Source organism: Notothenia rossii (genome assembly GCF_949606895.1).
Source record: "Notothenia rossii genome assembly, chromosome: 5".
Lineage (NCBI taxonomy): Eukaryota > Metazoa > Chordata > Actinopteri > Perciformes > Nototheniidae > Notothenia > Notothenia rossii.
In genome coordinates, this window is record NC_136903.1 from 87,101,030 (window position 1) to 87,121,637 (window position 20,608).

The window sequence follows — 20,608 nt, forward strand, 5'->3', positions numbered from 1 at the left end:
ACAGACACACAGACAGACAGACAGACAGACAGACAGACAGACAGACAGACAGACAGACAGACACACAGACAGACACACAGACAGACAGACCGACAGACAAGATGTGGCCATGCCGAGAGACATTTAGAAACACATCCCAGTAAACATTTTGGAATAGATAATTTCCCTAAATCATTTTTCGCAACAGGTGAGAAGCTACTGGAAGAGGTTTAGGGCCACGTGTTTTTTTTTTTTGGATTGGACCAAAGTGATATTTTTCCTTTTCAATTCTGAAATTGAAGTCAAAGATTCGGACTTATGGTGAAAAAAATAGGACTAAGATGTTTTCTTCCAGGTGAAGAAATGCATGCACTTTGTGTTTAGAGTGCATGGAGAAAGGAAGAAAACATGAATGCTTTTAGTCCAAAAGAACATGGGTTAGGGGGCAATTCAGCTTCTTCAGGACAACATTTGTATTACAAGAAAACCCAAAGTAAACCACTCAGTCTTTATTCTAACAGTTACCACATTTCTTTACTTTAGTTCTGACTTTCTCAGATTTCTGACTTTAATCTCAGAACTCCAAAAACCAAAAAATGTTTTCACGAGCACTTCTTTTTTTCTCACCTGTTCTCCAGATGAAAAAGAAAAATCTACTTTAGTTCATCCTGACAAAACCTGTCTTCTTTCGTCATCACAGGAGACAGACTGATTTAGATCAGACAATAGAAATCGATCTGATAATCATCATTATTATAACATTAATATAAAACTGGAAGTATATTTATCATAACATAAACACAAACTTATATTGGTTTCAACTGGTTTTAAAGATTTTTGAGCATTTCATGTTGCTTCAATTTTCCTAACTGTACATATCACTGCCAGTCAAATGTTTACTGGGATGCTTAGCTATGACAGTTCGCCCAGACACGACTTTTGCATCACCACTTACACAATAACACATTTCTACATAATGATGGATGAGTAAAGACAGGTTGACAGACAGAGACCAAATCACCAGACACCAAGTACCTCCTGTTTACTGTCAACTGGTGACCCAGCCTCCTCCTGAACGCCAGCATGAGTTATAAAAAGAGATAGCACGTTAGCAACAGAGCGCTAGGCTTGCATGTGTCAGCATAAAGAGAAAGGGTTAAAAAACTGTGAAGCTGTCAGCGGGATTTATGAGCAGTGCAGTGTAAGCAAACAAGCCTGAGTGAATAAGAGTGAAAGGAGAAGTTATAAGTGCTAAATCCACCACAGTAGTTCCATGCCGATACTGGATAAACCCACATTGACCTGATGGGCTTTTCTGAGCCCATCACACCCTTACTGTCAATGCCATGTCCCTGGAAGCTTTATTCATTTCGACCAGAGGTGGGAAGCAGTGGAGTACAAATACTTTGCCACCGTACTTAAGTACATGTTTCTGGTATCAGTACTTTACTCCACTACTTATTTTTCTGACGACTTTTTACTTTTACTTCTTACATTTTGAACACAAACACCTGAACTTTCTACTTCTTACATTTTGAACACAAACACCTGTACTTCCTACTTCTTACATGTTGAACACAAATACCTGTACTTTCTACTTCTTACATTTTGAACACAAATACCTGAACTTTCTATTTCTTACATGTTGAACACAAATACCTGTACTTCCTACTTCTTACATGTTGAACACAAATACCTGTACTTTCTACTTCTTACATGTTGAACACAAATACCTGTACTTTCTACTTCTTACATGTTGAACACAAATACCTGTACTTTCTACTTCTTACATGTTGAACACAAATACCTGTACTTTCTACTTCTTACATTTTGAACACAAATACCTGTACTTTCTACTTCTCACATTTTGAACACAAACACCTGTACTTTCTACTTCTTACATGTTGAACACAAATACCTGTACTTTCTACTTCTTACATGTTGAACACAAATACCTGTACTATCTACTTCTTACATGTTGAACACAAATACCTGTACTTTCTACTTCTCTCATTTTCCAAACAGGCTGGTTCCTTTAGTTTGAATGTGTGTTTGGTGGCGTGATCATTATTATTTAGAGTCATTGCGTGCCTATTGATTTGAACACGATCCGTGTATCCATCATTTCCTGGTCTTCTCTAAAGAAGAGGGACCAATGAAATCGTTGTCATGTTGCCGTTGTTCAGCATGGAAACATTCATTAGCTAACAATGACATTATTGTTCTATTAATATAAAGGGAGGTCAGTTACTCTTTAAAACAGCTGCTAGTTATGGGTACTTTTTACTGAAGTACATTTCAAAGCCTCTTTACTTTGACTTGAGTAAAGACGTTTAGTCAGTACTTCTACTTTTACCAGAGTATTTTTAAACATGAGTATCTGTACTTCTACTTGAGTAAAGGATGTGTGGACCTGTGACATCTCTGATTTCGACTCCCGAAATCTATTTCCAATTCATGAAAAAAGTGTGTCAGGAAATCTTAACTACCATGATCTCTTTCTTTCTGCTTGGAGTGACCTCGCCGTCATAGTACTCCTCTGTCATCTCGCTGTGGTCCTGGTCTTTGTCCTCGTCCTTGTCCTCGTCCTCGTCCTGCTCCGTGCTGGGCTCCAGCTCCACCTCCTGCTGCTCCTCCACCGAGGGGCTGTGGAGGCGCCGCTGCTCGCTGACGCTGCGGCGGGTGAGCCCGTCGTGGTTCTCACACATCGCTGAGATCGGCCTCGAGAACTCGGCTGGTAACGAGATGGATGAATTATTAAAGGTCCCCTGTTATACTGTTTTTCATCAATATATTATAGCTCTCAGATATATACAGAACATGTCTCTGAAGTGTTTGTCTGAAACACCAAACCGATCATTGCAGCATCCCATAATCCCCTCTGTTTCAGCCCTGTTTCCAAAGTGCTGATTGTGTGTCTGATGAAAATAAGGAGCCCCTCCCCACGCCCCTCTGAGAGAGATTTGGTTACAAAGAACTCAATGGTGCTCTAGGAGGAGATTCAGGTGATGGGGTGGGGGGGGGGGGTTACCTTGGTTGCTTATTGGCTAATGGTTACACAAGACAAAACATCATTATGACATCATCAAGTGGCCAAAATCTGATCAGCTCATTTTCAGACAGGTTTTTATAGAAATGGATCAAAAAGAGAGAGAATCTTTGTTCCTGAAACTTTCAGAGTCTCTTTCCACAGAGGGGACATATGTTGATGTAGAAGAGACATGAAGAAGAGGGGACACATGTTGATGTAGAAGAGACATGGAGAAGAGGGGACACATGTTGATGTAGAAGAGACATGGAGAAGAGGGGACACATGTTGATGTAGAAGAGACATGAAGAAGAGGGGACACATGTTGATGTAGAAGAGACATGAGAAAGAGGGGACACATGTTGATGTAGAAGAGACATGGAGAAGAGGGGACACATGTTGATGTAGAAGAGACATGAAGAAGAGGGGACACATGCTGATGTAGAAGAGACATGAGGAAGAGGGGACACATGTTGATGTAGAAGAGACATGGAGAAGAGGGGACACATGTTGATGTAGAAGAGACATGAAGAAGAGGGGACACATGTTGATGTAGAAGAGACATGAAGAAGAGGGGACACATGTTGATGTAGAAGAGACATGAAGAAGAGGGGACACATGTTGATGTAGAAGAGACATGGAGAAGAGGGGACACATGTTGATGTAGAAGAGACATGAAGAAGAGGGGACACATGTTGATGTAGAAGAGACATGAAGAAGAGGGGACACATGTTGATGTAGAAGATGAACAAGTGGATTTTGCATAATAGGTGACCTTTAAGGTCTGGTCACCAGGAACTCCATTCACGTTGTTATTCTTCTTCTATGCCATAGTATGGTACCATCTGTTTTTCCCATACACTTAAAGTCACCAATAACAACAATGTACCATCCTTCCTCCTAGATTAGACTCCCCATGTACAGAAAGGCCCGTTTTAATAAGAGCTAACACTCTCTTTTATGTCATGTCTATGCATTTAAAAACATACTTTGAATGCATTCTTACAGAACTGTATTATATTTTATGAGCTCCCAAGTTAAGAACAGAAAAAAAAGCTTTAGTGCAATGACTCACACAGAAGGTCGAGTATCAAATACTTCTTAATTATCAGTTACTTGTTTTGCAGAGATTTGGGTGTACTATAATTCCCATAGTTCAAGTCCTTAAAACTATAATCCAACTGTGCTTCACACACATTTCTTAACGTGTGAATGACAAGCATTAAGAATAACAAAATATAGCTAATTCTCTTGCAGATTGTCTCATTTGATTATGAATGTAACATTTATATAGGGGAACTACACTGTTAGCAGTAACTTGGTATGCATATACAGTATATAATCCATTTTAGATTATGTTTGTAATACATCATAGACTTGGATAATAGTATTATAATAGCCTAAAGCCATAACAGTTTCAGGGCTGATGCTTATCTGTGTTTTTGAATAATTGTTCTATGTCTTACACTGCGGAAAATAATTAACTATTTATCTAGGTCAAGTTAGAGTTCATTTCATACGGGGGTTTGAAAGCAGTAGTTGAACATAACATGCCCGAGGATAACACAAAACTATGTAGGAAAACAACAGGGTTAATAAGCGGGACTACTTTTTGCAGTTAGGAGCCTTGACTTCCTGCACCTCTGTTTGAATGTATATATCGATTAAATATTGACATGTCAACTAGTGATCTTTAATGCAAAGTTAAGATCTCCTGATTATAACTATTTTTGCAAGAAAGCAAGAAGACATACTGTATTTCCAGGAACTATTCATTCAAAGGTTTGCAACTTTAACCCTTTAACTGCCACACCAAGAAAAAAGCCATGAATTTATCAAATGGGCCACAAATAAGCACAAACTATTTATTTTTTTGCATTGCCAACTTCCTCAGTGGAAGCCATGGAAGCTAGCTGAAGGGCTCTCTGTTCGAACCACAGTGACATCTAGAGGTTGTTTTGTGCATAACATGTCAACCAAAGGGTAGAGCTGGCTGAATCAGATGGAGTTCAACTTTTTTTTTCAACAAGATATCAAAACACAAAATGTGCTCTACCAAATGGTGGTGCTGGCAGTTAAAGGGTTAAGTCTAAATAAAAGTTATTTAGCGTCAAAGAGAGTGTTATCTCTTAGCTAAACGGGCCTTTCTGTACATGGGGAGTCTAACCCTGTGTCGAGGAGGAAGGAGGGTCAATAAAAGCTCTTCAGACCCTCCATGAACAGATCAAACATCCATCGTGTCTCACCTCCGTCCAGGCTCCGGGACAGCAGGTACCTCTTGCTGGCTGAACGCTCAAAGTGTGGAGCGGGCCGGTCTATGAGAGCACTGGCCTGCCTGGTTTGAGCCTGTGTCCTTCCACTGTATCTGAACTTTGAACCCATCACCAAGAAGCCCTTTGGAGGAGGCTCTGGAGACACCAGTCTGTGGAAACAAACACAGTAATGTTGCAGTAAGAGCTGGCTCAGGCTTTCCTCAAACCAGCCCTTAGTTATGCTGCTATTGGCTCAGACTTCACCTTTCATCCTTAACCTTTCTATTCCAACTTCTCTTTCTCTATATCTGCGTGCACTCAAGTCCCAAAAATGCATGTTACTAACCCAGGGCGTCATCCCCAGATTGTTGTTGTCTCTCAACTTGTTGGTTGCAAATGTTTCCTTATGTTACGTCTGGATGACAATGTCTTGAGCTGATGCTTTTACCTACATACACTCAATACCGACAACGGGAGGAATTGGAGGTTAAGTATCTAGCCTAAGGACACTTCGACATGTTGAATGTAGAGCGTGGGGTCGAACTGTTAACCCCGGATTTTCAGATCAGCCCTCCTGGATCCTTCTACTTTATAATGTTTTCGTATTAATCAGGTTTTCTTTGTTGCAAATGTATGATCTTTTTAATCTATACACATGACATCCATTGCATGTGTGTACGTCCTGGGAGAGGAATCCCTCCTCTATGGCTCTCCCTGTTGATTGTGGAGTATTGTGGGAGTATTTCCTTGTCTGCTACAGGGTCTAAGGACAGAGGGTGTTGTATGCCGTACACATTGTAAAGCCCTCTGAGACAAGTTAACAATTTGTGATATCAGGCTATATAAACTCAATCTGAATGATTGATTGAGTTTGATTGCGTCCGAAATGTTTAGTCGCGGACCAGATGGCTTCTTACCTGAAGAAGGTGTGATGCTCAATGCAGACCTTCCACAGCCTCTTGGCAGCTCGGTGGTTAGGAAGCTTAAAACCGATTGTACTTTCAAACTGCTCGTACTGGAGAGGAGAGAGAACACAGAGAGAGAGGTAAAGAAAGGTGAGTGTTTGCTCTGTTTAGCCGAGGGCAACCTCAGTACACCTCTGTGGACGGAGGTGTATGACAACCTGATACATTCATAAAATATTCAATAAGTGTAGTACATCTTACAGCTGCAGATACGCTGAACCAGATCAATAAGGCTTTCTTTACATTGTACTAGCAAAGATACACAGTGGAGGAACGGATGTATATCTACTATGTGTATTTTCCTTTCAAGCCACTTTCTACTTCAAATCCACAACATTTCAGAGCTCGCAATGTTCAGAAACTAGGAGAAATTAGCAGGAAAATTGTTCCATGGCTCTATATTTACACTCCTTATCCTTTTATTGTGGTTGCAGCTGCAGCCGCTCTGTTAAAGGGACTCTTTATTTGGCCGGATCACAGGCTCACTGTCACTTGACTGGGTCCGGCCCAGGCCGCCTGTCACACTGAGGCTCAGCGTGGAGGATAAGCTGCTGCACAATGCGGAGGGCCAGGATATAGACCGGCTGTTCAGAGGAGCAAGGCTGGAGGTATAAAGCGGAGGATGTCACGGCCCTCTGCTCAGCAAAACTGGCCGTACATTCACTTCTGAAGTCACTTCGACAGAAACAGATTTGACTCAAAATCTGAGGCTTAAAATCTTTTTCCGAACATGTTTATTTGTCTTTTGCAGAAAATAAGAGGAGACCTTGTATGTTTGTATGATAAATAAGCTGAAGGCAGGAGATGGTTAGCTAAGCTCTGTTTAGAGTGATGTTTTTATATCACTCACTTTCATACATGCACAAAAAGCACTTACAATACTATGATATCATTGGGGTTACATTTTTAGATCAGGCTCTTCGAATTTTAGAGAATACCTTTTGCACACATTTTCTTTGTTAAAGTGGACCTATCATGCTATATTTGAATAATGTAGTGTAGGACCATACCTATATTAGGCATATTTATACTTTTTATTTTTCAAAATACCAAACAGATCATGCATTTTAGCCATTCCTCATTTCGCTCAATTGAACACTGTCTTTGCATCATGGGCTGATTCTGTGAGAACAGCACCATCTACAGGCCTGGCATATGTACTACAGCGTCTCCAGTGCTTTCCAACGGCAATGTCCGTGGCTGTCTCCTCCTGATTGGTGGAGTTGGCCCAATAGCCGTAGCGCCACTTCTGTGACGTCATAGAAGTGTTCAAATCTGGATCAGTCTGTATCAGATCTGTTGCAGCCCCTTTTTAAGAGATTTGGGTATGGAGGGAAAGAGAGAGGGTCGTGTTTCCTGACACTTGTTGAGTTCCCTGGAACACCGGGGACACATGTTCATGTATAGAAGACGTACAAAAGTGCATTTTGCATGATAGGTCACCTTTAAGTAGCACTACTCATGACTGCTCGACAAGATTCTAATCAACCAATCTGCTTACCTCCCCAGGTCGTATCTTAATGTAGAAGTTGCTCCTCTTGTAGGAGATCTTCAGGATCTTTGGCCAGGCAAAGCGGTTGATCCTCAGCCTATCTCTGTAAATCAGCAGGCCGTTGGCACAGACGCCCAACATTATTTCAATCCCTTCAGAATCCTGCAGCCAACAAGGGGACAGCAAAGAGGCAGACAATATACATTTTTTTTAAAAACACTGTAATCATCCTAGAAATTAAATTAAAATGTGTAACAGCCAACCTTAGCGTGATGGAGGTCCACCCCGTACATCGACAGTTTCTTTGCGTTCTCCAAGAAGTTAATTTCAGCCTCTGCTGGAGTCATCCCCCTGTAGGCAGAACAATGACAATCTGTGTCACAAACATCAACATGCCTTCCTATAATAAACTCATCATAATCTTACACAGCGGGAGCATAATTATCTTGGTAATATGCTTGATATCTTCAATTCTAAATTTCTCCTAACCATCCCCTGAAGCGTTATGCTTGGACATATGCCAGAAAGCAATGCCAAATCAGAGTGGTGAGGACCCTGTAACTGATTTTCGCACTAGCAACACGTGCACTGTGTACATCTCAATGACAGATGGAGCGGCAATGTGACGGCATCCATCAGCCATATGCATAGCGGGGGTGTTTCCACACAACAAAAAACCCATCATCCGATCATATTCCCACAGGTTTGAGGATAGATGAAAGCAATATTGTGTCAAGTACTTGTAGTTATGATGGAGCTCCATCACCCTCTCCTCCAGCTCGCGAGTCTGATTGGGAGCGAAGCGGAAATCGCTGACGTAGTCGGAGCCGTGGTCGTCCTGGTCGTAGTCGCCCAGCTCGGCTTGAACGCTGTAGGAGCCGAGGAGGGCGTGAGTGACGAAGGAGCATGGCAGCCGACCTGACAGCATGTCATCCCTCAGCTGCAGACACAGGTAGTATCTGACAGATGAGACAAAAAGGAGAGGAGGGTGTTGGCAGTCAAACGAGCCCAAAGCAAAGCGAGCTCCAACAAGAACACAGCGTAGTTAATCCAAAGCGGTTTGTAGCATTCCTGGCCTAATCCTCATAAAGGAGAGAGAGATTTGGGTTGCTTTTACACCGGGGCAAATTCACCATGTAAATTGTTGCAGTACTTAATGTAAACACTTGAATTTAGGGAAATAAATCATCTTCAAAAGTGACATGTGCAAAGAATAATGTTCGCCTCCGATTAACTCTGAAGAGCACCTGACAGCACAGCCAGAGGAGTTACAACTGTTAGTATTTCAGTGTGTGTGTGTGTGTGTGTGTGTGTGTGTGTGTGTGTGTGTGTGTGTGTGTGTGTGTGTGTGTGTGTGTGTGTGTGTGTGTGTGTGTGTGTGTGTGTGTGTGTGTTGTACCTGGTAATATCTTCCGTGAGCTGGGAGGGATCTGGAGGGTAGAACTTGACAGAGAAGGCAAAGTGCCACGGAGAGTCTGAGGAATAAATACAATGACAGCTGAAAATTAAAAGGGACAGCTTATCCGAAAAAATTTAAATAAAAATCCTCTTATTGAGCGTTGGGGATATCAGCTTTAGAGATGTCTATCTCACATTGACCACCGGTATTAGATGGCACATAGAGTATCTTGTGGTGCTCAAAGACCCCCAAATACATTTGAAAAACTCAACAGAGAGGTCTCTTTCCTGAAAGCAATATTCCAGATAACCCACAGACTTTGTTGTGAGCAGTTTGATGTAAGAAGTATTTACTTTCTATTGAACTACACCCGTCGACAGTATCACTGTAAAGAAGGAATCGTACATAATGAAACGTATAAACTATCCGATGTAAGCTAGCCGACGTAAACTAGCCGTTAGCTTAGAGCAGGGGTGTCAATCTAAAATACACAGTGGGACAAAATAAAAAGAATGGGTACTAGTCGAGGGCCGGACTGGTTCAATATTTATTGCAGAACTTATTGAAATGAACTTATTGCACATATTAAACCTGGGACTAACAAAGCTTAAATGATTGCCTATAAAAACAAGATGAAACATTAAATAATCAGTTGCATTCATTTCTTATGGCTCTATCTGCAGCTTTTCCAGAGTCATTTCTGATGATTACATTTTCCCACAGGCCAACAACAGCTTCAAAAAAACTATTTCCCTCAAAGAGAAACCAAACATGCCCTGTTGTCGTGAGAGAGAAAGTGCAGAAGGAAACATCCATTAAACTCAGTGTGCTGCTCTGTGATGCTAGTTCAGATACTTGGCATCTCATCTTGGGTGCAAGGTCATCAATGTTTGGGGTCAGGCTCTGAGCTGAGGAGACCCTCAGGATGGAGAGAAGGTGTGCGTGCAATATATCGGAGGGCCAGATCTAATAATAATTAGAAATTATCCTGCGGGCCGAAATTAAATCCACCAAGGGCCTGATTTGGCCCCCGGGCCTTGAGTTTGACACATGTGGTTTAGAGCACTCTTTCTTCTGCGAGTGAGAATCATTCGGTTTAAAGAAAATAGTTCCTACGTTAAACTGCTTACAACAAGGTGTGTGGATTATCTTGACTAATCAGGTCACAATTTTGGGAAACATTACTATTGAGTCTTTTAAAATGTATTGTTTGGGCGCCTTGAGCACCAAAAGCCATGTATCATCTATATTGGTCTATTCATTCAACACAAATCACACAAAAACAATCTTGATCAATAGCACTACATTTAAGATTAAGCTTTTTGAATGTTGGGTAAACTCTCCATTTGACTATCTAAGGAAAATTGCACAGCATTTTAATTAGAAGTGAATGATGGATTGAATCCAACAGTTCAACACAACATGTTGTATCAGTTCACTTGCAAACAAAACTTCATCATAATTAACTTAAAAACATTTATCATCTCAGTTCCTTTTAAAAATACTCACTGTGCATCTGCTTCTTGATCTCCTTAGAGGGGTCCAACCAGTTCTGGGAGACAGAAGGCATAATTCACACAAGGCACAAAGGAAACGGGACTAAAGCACACCCCAGTGTCACAATCTCCTCTAATTGCCATCAGTGTTCCTAATGAAAGCCTTTCCATACGGTTAGATAGAGTAACTGAGCCCCCCCCTGCTGAGCAGACTTCACTCCAGCATCTGTTTCTTCATTGTGTTTCTCAATCACTTGCAGCCCTTTACCAATAGGATCAAATTATATCAGATTGTGCAGTGAACCGCTTTCGGCTGTAGGGGCACCATTTCTAAATAGTTTTGCTCGAGCGTCTCCTCCGTGGTGCAGTGTGCACCGACTTGGTTGTTAATCATGCCGTTTAGAGGCAAAGAAACACAGATGGTAATAAAAGTCGGGAATGAAATATCTCCCTCAAGTACTTTTACACGGCTGAAATTGTTTTGAACAGTAAACAATTTGGATAAATGTCCTTTATGATTGATTTGTTTTGGTTGTTGTTGTGTTTTCTCCTTTCAATAGAATATTCTTACAAATGTAATTCCCAATGAGTTCTGGTCTGTTCTTTATCTCAGTGAAGAGTTTTACATTGAATTGAAACTCTCTACAGGTGCTTGAAGGAATTTAGTACTGCATATTCATCCCATTATTTCACTATTGTTTCTCTCTGACACCTCAAATCTAAAGAAAATCAGGTGGGTGTTGTTCATCAAAGGAGGTTTTTACTCAAAATGTGACCTTTTTTTGTGAAAATCTTGAATTGATATTAATTATGTCTTAAAAAAACATGAAAAGGTAATGTGAATAAAATGGGAAATGAAAAAGGAGATCCATTTTAAAAGCAGATAAATGATCTGGACATTAAAACCCCCATAATACACTACTGTAAATAAATGTTTTGATTGAGATGAATGTCCTAAATGGTTTTGGTTAGAAGCAGAAATCCAAACAAGTTGGTTTCCTTGGACTTTTCTCCATCCATCGACGATAGAAATCCCAACATTAAATTGTACTCAAACATGTTTCGTAACGATATCAAATCTGTGGGAAAATGTCATTTCTATCCTGCCAGAAACAAATCTATGTGGTAAATCTATGCCTTGTTTTTCTACTACTAAAAACAACAAAGATATTTCATAAAGCACCGAAAATAACCATTATTGCAGATGCTCAATTACACAATAACATGAGCTATTATAATGTTCTACTCCGATCCTTCATCCTGTGATGCTGACGGTGATCTCAGCTAACCTGAAAACCTTACAGAACTTCAAAATCAGTGGCATGAATGCTTAAAATAGCGAAGTGATATCCTGTGGCCATGTTGGTCAATCTGCAAGCATCTGGCAATTTGAACTGTGCCATTATGTATACACACACCGGCACAAATACACATTCTCCTCCGGTGTTTAATCAGGCTGCTAAGGAGCCACGGGCATTTATCGTCCGCCCGAATCTATCTTATATCAGCAGAGGCCAGAGAACACTCAATTAGCAGGACGCTCTCCGCTGCTTTGCCTTTCTCCGCAGGAAATCAGGGCGAACTTTTAATCACCGACTCTTCAAGGCTTCACTTACGCTTTTCGCAACCACAGTTCATGAAGCAATCACACGGAATAAATGTTCTACTGATTAAATCCTCGTTCCCTCAACCGAGACAGAGAAAGGGCATCGGAAATGACATTTCAATTCTCAGGCTTGTTTGATCAATCAATCAGAGATGACCTCACACAGCGGGCTCAATCTGCCCTCCGATAAGCCTTTCTTTGAGCAGCCTGTCATATCGTGCTAAGCCGCAGCCTTACCTACCCTCAAGGAGAGCAAAAATATTTGAACTTCAAGCCTGTTTACCTCTTCAAACACCCCGGTTAACCTGTCTGTGTGGGCCGATGCTCCTTCCAAAGCCTCCTCCGTCACATCAAGTCACAACAGGTGAGCTGGCAGAGCTGATAATGGTGACAGAGGATATGCTCCAGATGTTAAAAGGGACTTAGTCTTGTCATTTCTCCTATCTTCAAAAGGCAGCAGGTTCCTCTGTAGCCTTGTTGTGCAACCACAAACCTTTCCTAAGGGAGACTTGTGTCAATCAAAACTCATACATCTGAGAAAGAGCTTTAATACGTGCCGACGGCTAGGACCCATCAGGACAGAGTCATGTAGTCAATTATAAGATAATACGCCTGGTCTGTGCACCCAAACAAGTCACAGAGCAAAAAACACACTCATACCTTTTTCTGGAAATGTCAAAATGGTCGTGAGCCGATTGGATTTTAATGAATGTACGCATGTATCAGAAGCAGAGATAATTAAACCTCAGAGGACAGAACCAAATAATTAAAGTGCGTCTGACAAGTTAGGGTCTTTTGGTAAATCAAATCAACGCTAGTCTGGCTGACCTTAAAGTTAAGACTGTGTAACTTTTGAAAGAACCAAAATCGCCAGTGAATTGATAAGCAGTATAACTAAATCTTGATGAATTCAATAATGAGGTTTTGCTGTCATGTCCCTACTCTGTCTGCTATAGTCTGGCTAGTTGCTGTCTTTACGACCATTCTTTGCTTTTGTTGTTCTACTAAATAGGTTTGTATTAAAACGTGCCTATAGCCATAGATTAGGGCGGTGGTTCTCAAACTCTTTCTGTCATTCCCCACTTTGAACAGGTGGGCCTTTTCAAGCCCCACCTGTTCCTCATCGCTCCAATAAAATGGTAGGCCAAGCTTGAAATTGTCAAATGTATCGTTCTATAACAGGGGTCTCCAACCTTTTTTAGGATGAGAGCTACTTTCAAAAAATAAAACAAGTCGTGAGCTACTTTTACTCCTCTTTTTTAGTTTTTTTATATTTATATTTAGCACATTTGAACATTATTATATGCTTACCTTTAACCTTTGTGTGCTGTTTGGGTCTGTGGGACCCGTTTTCAATGTTTACTAAAAGAAAATGTATGCAATTTAATTATATTAACCTGCTTTATTTGGGGGTGGACCTCACCTCCTCTAGGGGGGTCCGGGGCCCCGCGAGGACCCAGGTTCGATTCTGGCTTGAGGTCCAAAAAATTAATAAAAATAAATTGAAAAAAACTCCCGTTCATCGCGTCCATTCGCGACCCACCTATCACATCTCTGCGCCCCACTCCACACTTTGAGAAACGCTGGCTTAGGGTAAGCTAATAATTGGCCAGTTAACATTCTGACTAAACTATTCTTCAAATGTTCCTGATAAACATTGGCGCTTCAATCAATGGAGGTTTGACTCCGATTATGTCAGAGCAGTCCTTCCTTTCTGAAATATTTGTACAACTGAATCTCTCACACAGTTCACGACTTGTCTTGCAAAGAGTATGAGTCATGTTCTCCAAATGCCTTTTGTCAAGCCCAATCTCTGTTGGATAGTGCACCCCTGAGAGAGCTTGACCCAGCCAACAAGTGAGAGGAATACAGATTGTCCTGTGAGCGATGTGTGTATGAGCCGAAATGCCCCTTGAGGGTTATGAAGTAGACAAGTCACTGACCTTCTGGGTGTCGGTGTCAGCAAAGGTCAGACCATAGTAGTCCTTCTCCAATAAGTTGAGATGCTCACACACCATGTCCGTCAGGCTCTGTCCTTTGGAGTGTTTCTGCAAAGACAACAGAGTGTTCAAAAAGGTCAAGAAGGAAAAGAAAGCAGGGGAAATACTCTCTTTCGCTGGTGTAACTCGTGTTGGGCAACAGTTGAGTCATCAATGTCAGACCCCATTAGACAGCTGTGCTTTAAGATTGCATTCCTGTTCTCATTTTCTGAAAGCAGTATAGCCATTTAGCGCTGTGTCACAGTCAGAGTGCCTCAAACACTTCACAGTAGAAAGGTTGTGGGGAGTTGCCTGGGTGGATTGGTCTTTGTACTGAAGGTAGAGATTTACTCTGCTATTGACAATAGTTTGAGATGAGCATTTCAGGAATGTTTCAATTCACCGTCAGGATACAAGTTCATGTATTCAAGGTGGAGTTTCTTTGTGTGTTTATTTCTTTGTCCGGGATTCACAAATACACATTTTTGCTCATGGTGCTGAAGATAAATGTCAACAATAAATATCCATAAACCATTCAATAGTCAATAAGATAATTCAGTTTGGACTCAATTGGCGCACCCGATATTTCGAAGTATGTACAGTAGGCAGTGACTGTCACATTGGTAAAGCTCATAGAGGTCAAATGTAGTTATAGAATGAAACACTATGGACATTTGTCATCATAGTAGCCCATTGGTAAGCACACATCCCTACACACACGAAGGTCATAGGTACAAAACCTAGTTAGCTGGTATACTGATACCGACAAAATCGAATAACCCTTATCTGATTTAAAGTAATTGAATTCCCTCGTATTGATTGCTTTGTAATTTAATTAATGAAAAGCCATTAACTGCTTGGTGAGCTGGTTTCATGCAACACAACGCTCATACTTAAACAGGTGTTGACTGTAATTGTATGGGTCACATGACATGTTGACTCAATATTGTCAATCTATGCACCGGCTCCATATGCCGCTGTTAAATATAGAACAAGGAATATTAGTATGGTAGTGTAAAGGCTGTTAAGGTTTACAAATAATCACACACACACACACACACACACACACACACACACACACACACACACACACACACACACACACACACACACACACACACACACACACACACACACACACACACACACACACACACACACACACACACACACACACACACACACACACACACACACACACACACACACACACAGCTTCTTCCCCTGGAGCTTACTTTGTGACGTGGAGCAACCAGTTGCCAGGGAAACCGATGCAGAATTATCCCTCTACTGTCTTTTTTACTAATATCTGAATGCTAGGAATTTAAAAGGCGTTCAACCATTGTCTAAATATGGGTGAAAGGTTGGTGGAGCAATTCTGTAAACGTGCATATCATCTCTCATCATGTCAGTCAGTAAGTCCTGCATGACGAGAGTGTCAAATTAAAGCAAGCGTACATTATAAGACATGAGTGACAGCTAGCAACATTTAATTAACAAATCAGCATGTGGAGTCTTAATAATCCATGACACGATATAGTCTATCTCTGGAACAATTACATATTCAATTGTACATTAATGATTTCAGCGCTGCCACCTGAATAGACAAATTCAAAATATGTAGAAAGAAAACATGAAACACAACATTTCGCAAAAAATATCCCTGTTTTGCTCAGCCAGGCTTTACCATGCAGGCGGATCACACTCCAGTGAGCAGAGGGGGAAGTCAGGGGTGAGAGAAATGAGTTTGGGTGTGGTGCCTCCTCTCCACACACAGAGAGGCTCACCCATGCGTCCATGACAAGTGACTTAATTACCCCGTGAATGTGGCACCTCCTACAGGGAGAGCGTGGCCTGCCTTCACTCAACACTGTTATTAGCAACTCATGGTGGTGCAAGGGAGGTTTGAATGTGACAGGCATGAAGCTACAAACCAACAATTAAAAACAGGAAGTAGGAGCAAGCCTGCCAAGACCTGGATGTGTTAGGCTCTCCCCAACTAGTATTAAAAGAGACTAAGCAAGAGGCTACTTTGTGCATCGTTTGTGCGTGACGGGCATATTCAAATATTTAGGAGCTTCTAAGACAAAAGCTTTCATAATGCTATCTATTGTTGTTCTGAAAAGGCCCCAGGGTTCTGCAGGATGTTCTCACAATGCTGAGAGAGTGTTGGTGCATGCATAGCATTCCTGATATTCTTACCTCACACACTCACACATACAGTAATACCGCCCTTCCCCCTACACACACAAAGTTTCATGGAGTTGTGCATAAGTGTCCTAAGGGCTGGCTGATAATAACGTTTTCTATTTTCTCCTTGGCTGCACCTGGATTGCAAACATGTAATAACGATAGATCTCCTTGCAGCCTGTTAGCAGCCTGTGCTGACGGCTTTTAATGGAAAAAAATAGGCACATCCTGTGACCCTTAACATCTAATAAAGATTTTAGCACCAATAGACCTTAGACAGGGTAATAAGAAAAGAAAAATATAATGAACAAAATACAAAGAAACTGATCAATGCTTTGGAATCAAAACGTAGGCTCACATGAATTGGATGTTTAAGGGATCTTGTTAGAGCCACAATGAAGTCAACGTTATTATTTAGCTTCATAATTTGATAAATGAATTAATGATGGAAAAGGATTTATATTGCCATGGTGAATATCTTTTGATGAAATGATTGTTTATTTTAAATCGTAAATACGATCTGTTTCCTTGGTGTTTATTTAAGTGAGGTAATTGAGGACAGCCGCGGTGCTCTTAGACCTAATGACACGGGGAGCGGAACAGTTTTTCGACCGCAAATTGTAAACAGAGATTAGTGTTGCAAATTGGACTGCAAAGTATAGTTTATATAGGAAAGTATATCGCCGATATATCGATTTAGATTTGTTATTATGAGGCTATTTAAGTCAATAATGTTTTGTTAATAAATTACATTTTTTGACTGAAAACCTTCGGCTGCTTATTGCTTTGGATTGCGTGTCGTCAACCCCGCTCTATAGTGGCAAAAGGAAACCTTGGATGCCATTACAGATCTGGTGCATAGCAACTAACAAAAGTCAATATACATAAATGAAAACAATTTACAATAGAAAATAAATATCGGATAAACTTAAAAATATGTGTTTTCAAAGTGGAGCTGTGCAGAAATGTGTTGAATATTGAACGGTTAGGAAGAGTGTATGATACAGTTTAAAGCTCCAGAAACAAAAGGGTGGAACTTGTAGTCTAAGTGTCTTTATGGTTTGGATTGTTTTACTTTTGTAAACAAGCAGACACATCTGAGCAAGCATTCAGAACTAACTTACAGTAATGACAAAACCCTAAACTCAGAAAGTCACACAGTCTTTTTGTCAGTTTTGATTACCTTTAACTGACATGCAACCTAAACGACAGCACAGGTCAAAAACTACAAGTAACATGCATAAGCATCTGAGCAAGCAGTCCATGCTAACTTACAGTAATAACAAAACTCTGAAATCAGAAAGTCAAGGCAAGACTCAAGAAACTCAAATAGTTCTGATTACCTTTTACTTACATCCTCTTGAGGTCATGCAAACTATATGACGGCACAGGTAGCAAGTCGCATTGGGAACCCCTTTAGGTGGGCATACAAAGCGACCCACTGCATATTCGTCCAATTCTTATAACCTTTCATAACCAAGTATTTTGGGTGAGAGAAATTAAAATGGTCAGATAAATAACATTGGTATGGGTCACTTGCAAGTGTTTAAATGTACCGTAATCTTCGGACTATAAGCCGCGCCTTTTTTCCCATTTTTCGACGCTGCGGCTTATATAACGGTGCGGCTAATCTATGGATTTGTACAGCTAGCGGCTACTAGGGGACCTCCTAAATCTATGGATTTTACAGGTTACAGTCCACCACCTTTAACTCTATGGGCTCTATGGCCGGTCCGCGCCCCCCACCTTTAAGCGGCGGGCTCCAGCAGGAAAAGCTGGAGGCCGGAAAAGAGTGAGACAGGTAGCGTGCAAAAGTAAAAGTGGAAGCGAGGGTGGTACGAGAGACAGAACGAGAGCAAGACAGACAGACGTTACGAGAGCGAGACAGTTTGTGCAAAGGTGTTAAACGTGCGCTGGGAGCGCACCGTTTAAGTTTGAAAGTTGAAAAGTTTGTGTGTCTGAAACGCTATGTGATACAGTACAGTTTACACAGTACATGTTCTCTAGCTACTATTGCACTAAATGGTAACACTTGAATACGTTATGCAAATATGCAACTTGTTTGTTGAAATGTTAATAAATGGGAGCTTCCTCAAACAGCCATCTCTTTCCCGACAATCCCCTCTGTGCACGAACCATTACATATGGTAATGAAACATTAAAACACCTGCGGCTTATAGTCCAGTGCGGCTTATAGTCCGAAAATTACGGTACTATCAGACACTGTTTCTTACGGATAGGGGTTGCCAGAATAAAATATGGGTCATCTTCAAAGGCAATGACTTTTGTCATTTGATAACTTCAATACTTACACTTTTTGATACTTGAGGAAATGTTACCAGTTAGACCCAGAACGTTTTGAGGTTATACCCAATTCTTATTCCCAGGCCTTAACCATAAACATATACAATACATCTCCAGTCCTCAAGACAGTTTGTCTGAAGAGTTGAAGAGGCAGAGTACTAGGCTGTGACTCACGCCGGATGCCACCAATTGGCATTATCTCTTAAATCTGGTCGACAGAAGCAGCGGTGCAAGACGTCACGCCTTGGATTTGGGGGAATGAAAAGTTAAGCCCCGAACAAGAAGCTTAAAAATAATGCTGCATAGTCATCTCCAAAGTTAAGCAAATGGATATGAATTCCTGCCATCACAATCCTCTAAAGTACATTTCAAAAGGAGAGAAAGACCGATTCTATCAGAAGTGTGCCGCTGCGAGACGGAAAATCTCCGGCTTCTTTCGGTGCATTTATCTTAAGGCTATGCACTTACATCTTTCTCTTCTCTCCTTTCTTATGCATGCCTTCAGTTCCCTTTGCAAGCGAGCGGTAAATGTCCTTATCCCTTTGCTTGAGTAATGCCAACAGAGATCTGGCTTAGAAGGGAAACGTTCACGTTGAACTATTTTTGTATTTCTGAAAATATGTAACATTGCTTTGGATCGGCCCCCTGGTGATCTCTCAGCATGGCACCCTTTTACTGTATTCTCTTTGTGTGTGATATCCGCTCAGAGCAGCACTATAAAACACACAACTGCCAACAAAGGCCAAAACTGCAAAGGAAAAGAAGCATATTTCTCTTTCTTTCTTCAAAGCTTGTTAAGACTAATTGTAAAAAAAAAACGTGTTTTCCACTCTCCATACCTCAATTTCGCCTTCGAACTCCGATGTGTCCAGCAGGGTGATTTTGAAGGGGGCGGTTTTGAGTCGCTTGGAGCCTTTCTGGGGAGATTTGAGGTTCTTGTTTGGCGACGTTTTCTCCGACATGTCGTCTGTTTCTCTGTGTTCATCAAGATACTTGGAGTTCTGGTCCTAAGCATAAATGTATAAAACGGATAGTCGAATGACACAGTTATTCATTTTATCTGACTGACACATGCGTTGTAACTGGAAGATGTATCTTTATAAGTATAAGATTTAGTTATATGATTGTAATGGCCTATGAGAAAGTCACTGGTGTAGAATCTGTATCATGGCTTTTTTTGCCAGTGTGCTTTTTCAGCATATTGTAGACCTAATGGAAAATACATTGATAGGCAACCACTGAATAATGGGACAAAACAGATACTTGTCATGTTATCTTTGAATAGGGACTTGAAGACTGCTTCAGACCAGAACAAAGTGTTGGCAATATCAAGAAATTCTAGGAAGTAATGTAATTTATTTCATTCTGACCTGTTTGGCCATCTTGCTGTCTGAGGCTGATTCCTGCATGCTCGCTGCTGCCCCCTGCTGTCTGGGAGGACTCCTGTCTCGATCACTTCGCCTCCGACTCTTGCCTCTTGCCTCGTCTCTTCAGAGAAGTAACACCAACCTGAGAAAGACAAGAAGACAACAAATATGTTAAAATTGTCTCTCAACTGCAGAACCTCTCTTCAAAAAGCCATGTCCAAATCTTTAATGCATGCTTTCTGCCCGCCTCAAATGAGCTGCGATGACAGCGGGAGCTCTTGAGACCGTGAAAAGGAAATACCCAAATTGCATTCAGCCTCAAATAATGGCAGTGCTGGCACCGGAAACCCACATTCATTACAAATTCTGAAAAGCTGTATCTACTTGAACACTATTTCCACAGACTTAGTTCACCTTGCCTTCAAGGACATTTACTTTAATTATAGAATCCCTCACTGAGCCAGATAATCATCATCTATTTAAGCAAGACAAACTCCAGCACTAAGGCGGTGATAACCGAAAAAATGAATAAGCGAATAAGACCGGGAGCA

The 20,608-nt window shown here is 41.1% G+C and overlaps 1 protein-coding gene across 10 annotated transcripts in view; it reads right to left on the bottom strand.

Annotated features, from left to right (window-relative positions):
* The window catches only part of LOC307040716 (uncharacterized protein), a 109,190-nt gene that overhangs the window by 24,688 nt on the left and 63,894 nt on the right, over nt 1-20,608 (bottom strand). For 9 of the 10 annotated variants that reach the window (XR_013808566.1, XR_013808567.1, XR_013808568.1 and 6 more), the window contains exons 2-13: nt 20,061-20,199; nt 19,530-19,697; nt 14,161-14,265; nt 10,625-10,667; nt 9,116-9,191; nt 8,457-8,675; nt 7,980-8,067; nt 7,726-7,878; nt 6,177-6,274; nt 5,254-5,429; nt 2,469-2,713; nt 1,015-1,050 (exon numbers count right to left, since the gene is read on the bottom strand). Coding sequence is in view for 1 of the 10 variants with exons in the window: in XM_079683842.1 (XP_079539968.1) it covers nt 1,015-1,050; nt 2,469-2,713; nt 5,254-5,429; nt 6,177-6,274; nt 7,726-7,878; nt 7,980-8,067; nt 8,457-8,675; nt 9,116-9,191; nt 10,625-10,667; nt 14,161-14,265; nt 19,530-19,697; nt 20,061-20,099 (1,446 nt within the window). In the remaining 9 variants the exon portion in view is untranslated. The remainder of the gene's footprint in view (nt 1-1,014; nt 1,051-2,468; nt 2,714-5,253; nt 5,430-6,176; nt 6,275-7,725; nt 7,879-7,979; nt 8,068-8,456; nt 8,676-9,115; nt 9,192-10,624; nt 10,668-14,160; nt 14,266-19,529; nt 19,698-20,060; nt 20,200-20,608) is intronic. The other variant, XR_013808565.1, reaches the window with a different exon arrangement.